The sequence below is a fragment of the Bombus vosnesenskii genome, unplaced genomic scaffold (genome assembly GCF_011952255.1).
Source record: "Bombus vosnesenskii isolate JDL3184/JDL3185 unplaced genomic scaffold, Bvos_JDL3184-5_v1.1 scf7180000013314, whole genome shotgun sequence".
Lineage (NCBI taxonomy): Eukaryota > Metazoa > Arthropoda > Insecta > Hymenoptera > Apidae > Bombus > Bombus vosnesenskii.
The window spans coordinates 2,652,016-2,659,938 of record NW_022882960.1 but is presented as its reverse complement, the minus strand read 5'-3'; the positions used below and the strand labels follow the sequence as shown (position 1 = coordinate 2,659,938).

The 7,923-nt window shown below is 27.8% G+C and overlaps 1 protein-coding gene across 1 annotated transcript; it reads right to left on the bottom strand.

Annotated features, from left to right (window-relative positions):
* Positions 1-3,907: 3,907 nt before the first annotated feature.
* LOC117235049 (CCR4-NOT transcription complex subunit 10) lies at positions 3,908-7,342 on the bottom strand. The gene is made up of 10 exons (XM_033496711.1): positions 6,623-7,342; positions 6,216-6,538; positions 6,036-6,142; positions 5,792-5,943; positions 5,509-5,708; positions 5,096-5,387; positions 4,666-5,013; positions 4,455-4,564; positions 4,267-4,345; positions 3,908-4,197 (listed from the first exon to the last, which is right to left on the bottom strand). The coding sequence occupies exons 1-10, from the start codon at positions 7,029-7,031 to the stop codon at positions 4,142-4,144; spliced, it is 2,076 nt and encodes a 691-aa protein (XP_033352602.1). The 5' UTR covers positions 7,032-7,342; the 3' UTR covers positions 3,908-4,141.
* Between the last annotated feature and the right edge of the window lie 581 nt (positions 7,343-7,923).

The window sequence follows — 7,923 nt, the reverse complement described above, 5'->3', positions numbered from 1 at the left end:
AGTAAAGAAAGTCTACATGCATATTTGATATAGAATACCAACTTCAAAATAAATAAAGCAGTCTCTGTTTGGTTTTTTCCACTAAACGTAGTTTTCCTGTCCTCTTGAACATTACACAAATATCGATCGTTTATCGATCGTATCGAAAATTGCGAATTTATTAGCTAGGAACTTTTTATTTTTCCCAATTCCGCATATTGTCGCCCTCTTCGAACGTCATCGAACGTCATTAAAATAAAAAATCTTGAAAGTAATGTTTAATTCTAAAATATATCGTTTACAAAATAATTATTTAATAAATAAATAACGAATACAAAATATAGAATAAAAAATCTGAACGAGAACAAGAATTTTGCCCATCACTATCTAATGAATTTTTCGATTACCATGACAACGTTCCTTTTACAATTGTCAGCGAATGTCGCGTTGCAGATTAATTGTCTGTAATTATTTTGTTGTTTCGAGAGAAACCAGGACGCGAACATTTATAATCGCCGACCTACTGAAGCCTGGAGGAAGGATCTTAGATACGAGAACGATCTTTTCTCTCTTACATATGTCCTTGCTGATCTCGGTAATTTAAAAATTTTGAACAATTCAGCAAGGTCCGTTCTTGCTCACAAACTCTCAATTTCAATTCTTAAAAAAAACGGGACGGTGTCAAGATCTCGTATTTCATGAAAATGCGTCACTCATTGTCCTAAGAATTAGTAATCATTATTCGGACGACATGCTGATTTAACCTATGTAACCACTTTCTGTCATGTTGTTCATAAAATATACAAAATATCATACTTTCGACACATTCGTCATTTATTATAGTCGATATAACAGATAGTATGCCTAACGAATGATTTATATGTTGATTACGTAATGGGACAAGGTACATAAAAGAAGTAACATGTGTTAATAAGAATTAATATATTAGTATTTAATAATATGTTTGAAAAGAATTGAGGCATTTTGTGAAATTTTAAATAGATGTTTAGTTAAATAAAATTATACAATAAAAAAGACAATAAATTGCTTCGCGAACTAGACGTATCGTTCGACGTATATAGTATATATACAATGTAATCGAATAAATAAAATCCAATGAAAGATGAAAAGATAGAGGTGGAAGCCAAATAAAAAATTAAACCAAGTTTCTATTAGATTTTATACCTTCTTCAAACATCCAATATTCTACCATTAGTTCTGTCTAAGATACTTGACTATTTGAATTACAAACAAATTAGTAATAAAATAATTGTACATTTAAGAAGTATAAGTCTGGTAAATATCAAGATAATGCCTAGAATTTGCTATCTTCTTAGAAACACCTCATTTTTATTGACCGATTACTTAATACCACGGCTTGCTTTTACGTGTCATCTTTCTTTACCAGCCTGCGATATATAAAAGATATATTTTAAAGATCAAGTGAAGCAAAAAATGTAATAGGATATCGTGCGTCTTCATCGTTCTTAACCTTTAAGGTATTCGACGTAAAAGAACGTTCATGAAAATTTCAGTATAGATAGTCTTATTCACGTGATCCTCATTTTCCTTTTATCAATGCGTTTGCTATTATTCATTACCACTAAGAAATCACGTTAATTAATAATCCCAATAACTGATACAACTTTCTTGTTCTCAGTATACATCTTATTACGGAAATTCATAAGTTACGTAATCAAGTATCTAAATAATTACAGAATTAATCCTAAAAATGTTGAATCATTATATTATTAATTTGGTAGATCTATTTTTCACCAACGTTTCGTGCAGTTAAACGTCATAGCAAGCGAGTCGTTTATTTCGTAACTTGAGATCTAAATTAAGATACAAAGTAAACGAATCTTAATCAATCTGTGTCATCAACTTATTTTTACACGTTCTTAGTTAAAAAGGGTCGATCATCTGTTAAACTATCGCTATTTGTCTAAATAAAGAATGTTAATTTTTGTTAACTTGTAAACTTAGGTATTAGCTCGCAGAAAAGTACAAATAGATGCAAAATAATTATATGATTTACTACTACTACTAATATGATTTATGATTATAATATTAAGAACTTTGCTTTAGCACTAATTAAGGATATGATGATTCTTTTACAATTAAAAAAATATTTATTACGTTAATTAAAGTACTATGCAAAAACTAAGCGATCTTTAGAAATATTGTCATTTCATGGTTAGAGGATTTACTTGCATGAAATTTTTCCAATAAATATAGCAAGTACAAACAAGTATTAACGGAGATAGAAAAATCTGGAAAACCGCAGAAGTCGGCAGGGTACCCTACAGTTCTCCAATGTTCGCGACGATTTTCCGGCGCAGAGGGCGGCGATTCCCTGAGGCGATTCTTGGTGTTCGTCGTCTTGTTCTGTTCACTGGAGACGGGAGCAGAACTCGAACTGGGTCAGGGCAGCGCGCCAAATGGTTGGATCAATTTTATTTTAAATTTATCAAGTCCGCTTCGACTCCATGGACACGCGTGATCAGTTCAGATTTCCAGACTGTGCATACCGATTAAAATGGTATCTTGCTTGTGTAACGTGAAGAATAACCAACCACCGAATCGTTTACTAGTTCAATCGATTCTTAGTCTTTTTTTTTTTTAATCAAAACCTTATTATTTTCTACCTATGTTTCACGATATTTCGCAAAGATATGTAATTATACTCTTTGTTTGAAAGTTAGAACTATCAATTTTAGTAACTTTTGTTAATTTTATTTCTTAAAAATTCGTTGGCTCATTTTTATACAATATAATTTTCTATTATATTTTTACAAATGAACGAGTCTTAATAACGATAAGTAATCGTGTATCGCGAATTGAAATTATAAGCGGAATGAGAAAAATATCAGCTCAATGTTACTTTAAACCGATTTACGAAAGGAAGTCGCGTAATATGTATATCGCACCTGCAACTAAGGACCTTCCGCTGTCCTTCTTCAATCGAAGAAGCATTGAAATTTCCAGATAAACCTTTAGTGTGATTGTTCCTCAATGCGATGCAATTGAATTGTTTATTCTTCTTTCATTGTTTAACTGTGATTACTCATGTTGAAGCTTCTTTGATTGAGGTCGTATATGTATATCTTTTATCACGATCATATACGTTCATATCTTTACAATTACTTTGATAATCAATTACTACAAAAATTGTTATGAAGATATTAATATGAACATATTATAATTATGGAATCATATTGTAAATAATAAATACTTATTTAACTTAAAATTACTTATTTAACATATTTATTATTTACAATATGATTTTATAACGCAATATGAAATTATCATTAAGTATCAAAAACTCATGTTTAGATTCGTATTATTCACTTGCAAGAAACGATTATTTTTATGTTTATTACGTATATTCAATAGGAAAAAAGAGATAAATCACGTAGAATAATAAACAGCGGAGAACCACTGGAACTATGTGAGTCAGACAGAGTAAGGTCCAGTATAAGGCCCTGGGGTGATTCGCCTAGACGGCCATGACCATATTACAGGCCAGAGGCCCCCAATACCATCCAGTAAACTTCCAATAACAATTGGCGAAATCATTACCGGCAATTCACTTCTTATGTTTATGGCGATAATACTGGAGTCCGTAGACAAATCTGTTCTGACAACTATGTCGAGGGGTTATCTTTATTCTTCATTGTATATTTGAATGTTATCTAGTGTATACCTTTATTATATTTATTATTTCTACTATGAAAATGATTCTAAATAAGTTTAAAATATAAATTTTATTACAGAATAATTTTAGAAAAATATTATGAAACGATGAATTTATAAATTATATAAATATTAATTACATAAAATAATTGATATTTAAAAAGGGATAAATCATATACTTTCTTGTATTGAGAAAATATTTTTAAAGTATTCTAATATATGTACACATTACTGTTTTCAATACAGTAAATTTTATTTTACAAACATCCTATCGTTTCTTTACCACACAAACTGTTCATTATACTTATGGAAATAAAGCTAATTCATATTTTACATATAAAGGGTACAAAAATTTTACAAATTTTATTAATTATTTACGACGTACTTGAGAAATCCGTAATTTTTTAAGGTATACATTTATTTACAACTATAGAAAGAAAACTTTACATAAATATAAAATTTACCGTCAACGATACTGTGGACAATGTTGTTTTATTATTGATCTTGAAATATCCGCATGACCTATTGCATAAAAAAATCGTTAATTATATTTTGCGTGATATTATTTATGACCAAAAATACTATTATTACCTAATTGCAATTCTATATATAAAGCTAGCATTATTACATGTATAGGAACATCACAGTCTGGGCCCTTTGACATCCAAACCTAAAACATTTATTAGAAGCATCGATTAATAGGTATATATTATTAAGGTAATTCATTTATAAATTTGTAAGAAATATGCACACATAAATGGCATAAGTTTTTTAATTACCTGTTTTAAAGTTTCTCCAGACTTATCGAGTTCACCACGGATTGCGTAAGCTACGGCTAAGTTATAACGAAGTACAGCAATACCCGTAGGAACTGTCGTCGGATACCACACTATAAAATTAGTAATTATTTTATGTAGTAACCGTTTATACATAAAATTATGATAACTAATAATTTCACAGAAGAATTAAATGATTTAAATAAATTCTCACTTTTTATTGGTTTTGAAATAACCTCATCTGATTTTTCTTTATCTTTATCTTGAGTTTCAGGAATAAGTACAGAAGTACTTAAATCTTGAATATTTTCCGGTTTCAGATATTCAATGGCTTCGCTAATTTTGTCCATAAATATCAAACTTTCTGCTGCGTAAAGATTTCCTAACATTCTATATGCACCAGGTAATTTATTAGTATTTAGTAATGCTTTAGCATGTTCAAGTGCAATAACATAATCACCAAGACATAAGCATACATAAGCACTTGCAGCCAGAACGCTAATTTTTAAATTTAACGCTTCAACGGTAGTAGTTTGAGACATTAAAGTTGAATGTTGAGAGCCTAAAATATTTTTGATACAAATATATATAACAATCAGACTTATGAATATTTATATTTTTAAATACATAGATTATTTAAATACCTAAATTATGACCGGCTGTTAATGATAAAGGTACTGTTTGTGGAGCAGTAATTGGTGTAATTGGTACATTAAGTTCATTGTTATTTGGTAATAAAAATAACGCATTCTTTAAACACAGAGAAGCGAATTCTAATGTTAATTGTGGTATAGCGGAAGGAAAACCTTCAGGATGATACTTTATATCTTTGGAAAGAGAAGAAGCTAAAATAATCTTTCTATAAATTCCAGTACCAACAACTTTTTGTACTAGATCTTTTCTTCGTTTTGGAATATTAAAATCAACTTCATTTGTCTGAAAAAATAATAAATAAAAATAGTATAATAGCAAACGAAAGGGTAGAAGATATTTAGTTTCTCTTGAAATACTGTGTGACGATCTAACTAACAATCTAACATATAATATATATATTTACCGGTTTATGACAATAAATACAACACTCAGCAATTCTCAGCCATAATTTAGGATTATTATGAAGCTTTTGTGCAGCTTCCATGAAACAATCGAAAGCAAGCGATGCATGTCCTGCATGTAAAAGTGATACACCAAGACTATACATTAATTCATAATGTTTATTTCCACCAAGCGTACACAGTGGTCGTGAAGATAAAGGATCTATATAAAAACAAATTTCTAAAATTATTATTTCCAATATTTTTACATAAAAAGACTATAGAGTAAAAATTGATTATAATTACCATTATCTTTTACTTGTACGCTTTCTAGAGCACATTTATTTTCATGTAAAGCCTTTCGTAAGTAGAAACTTGCTAAATTTGGTTTACCCATAGCAAGATGTAAACATGCCATATTATTGTAATATAACACAGCAGAAGATTCTCCACAAGTCCTAAAAACCAAAAACATTAAAACAGTTACAATTACAGTTACAATTACAAAAAAATGTTTCCATTGTGTAATATAGTAATATAATCATCATACTTAAAATCTAAATTCTCTGATGTTACAGAATTCAATAATTTAATGGCTTTCTTGTAATTGCCTCTTAAATACTCAAGATTAGCTTTTAAAAATACAGTTGATATATTCTGAAAGTAAAAGAAATTAAATACAAAATATAACACATAATACAATAATGTAATTTTTAAAAATATATCTTACTACAGGTGTACCCAAAGAAACTAATGTCTTCCATTCCCTTTTACATAATTTCAATTGATGCATCATAAGGTATATTCTAGCTTTACATTTTAATAATTTTAGTTTAAATGCATCTGTAACTATATCAACTTCTCTTTTTGGTTCCTTCTGTTCTTTTATGGATTTTATTATACCTTCTTTGTCAACAGATGAAATTTTGGAATTATCTGTGGATATAAGTTGACTTTCTATGTAATTAATTAGAGATAACGCTGCATCTGGTTGTTCCGTTACTATATGTAATTCTATTAAAAGAAGGCACACTTTATGTGCCAGTGATTCCTCTAAAAAAAAAAACAATGCATATTTGTAGGATTTTATATTATTAACTTAAAAGCTATCATGAAATTTGTTATCTTATTACTTACCCATAGGTTCTATGAAAGCAAATAATCTATTCATAATTTGAATTGCAGCATTATATTGTTTTGTGTGATATAATAAAACTGCTTGATTGTATCTCATAACACATTTCTCAATATCATCTATGGTTTCAGTGGAATCAATTGTAGACATTTGGCCACATATTGCATTCAAACTTTTTCTTAATAATTCTGTTTTCTTTAAATCATTTTTGTAACATTCTACCACAACTTTATTATGCATTACTTTCAAGTCTTTGGGTCTTAAGGTCTCTAATTTGTTTAAATATGACAGACAGTTAGCATATGCTCCTTTTTGAAATTCAGATAGTGCATTTTGAGCCAATTCACGTTCTTGTTCAGTTATAACTCCAGGACCGATATCTTTATTCTGTATTTCAGATGTTTCACCCATTTTTATTTATAGCACAGTAATATTTATATTATATCGTAAAATCCTATACACACAATGTTTACACTTAGTGATTTAGATTAAATAATCTTTTACATCTCCACATTTGACATTTATAAAGGTTAAAATTGTAGCAAAAGATTAAAAGATATTCTTATTCTCGAATAATACTTTAAAAATAAAAATTGTTGACTATGTGTGTATGTATAATGTTAAAACAGTCTTTAATAAAAAATAATTACTAATTTATTTTAAATAAATCTTTCTAACAACAACTTTTCATATTGACATTATTATTTTGCTGAAAGATGCCGCCACAAGTTAAAATCTCCTAGGACTTGAAACTAATTAGGTGAAATGTATTTAGCGGGAAATATAATATATATTATGATAAAATGATTATAAATATGTACTCTATCTTAAATAATTAAATCAAAACATTTAATGATAAAAAGATATAAAAACAATCAAATCATTAAATTGCTTTTATATTGGTTAATGTTTTAAATAAACTTTTTAAGCATAAAAAGCTCTTTCTGCTTTTGAAAATATCAGTTGAAGCTTGTTTATTCTTGGAAAAATGTCTTATTTGTTTTAATAATAATAATAACTAAAATTAATCTTTAAGTAAACTTTAATTTATAATTTTTTTCTGAATTAAAAATTGTAGTAAATTTTTTAATATATTATTTCAAGTATTTCTAAGCTTCTAATTATAATAATTAAACAACAATGTAATATATTTTTTAAATCAAATATGTTATAATATCTAATAATAGTACAATAAATTTATATATAATTATATATGTACGTGTATTTATAAATTATATGTATTTTTATTACGTCTTTATACCATAAATAAAAAATATGTAAAAATTTAGTACTACTAATTTTA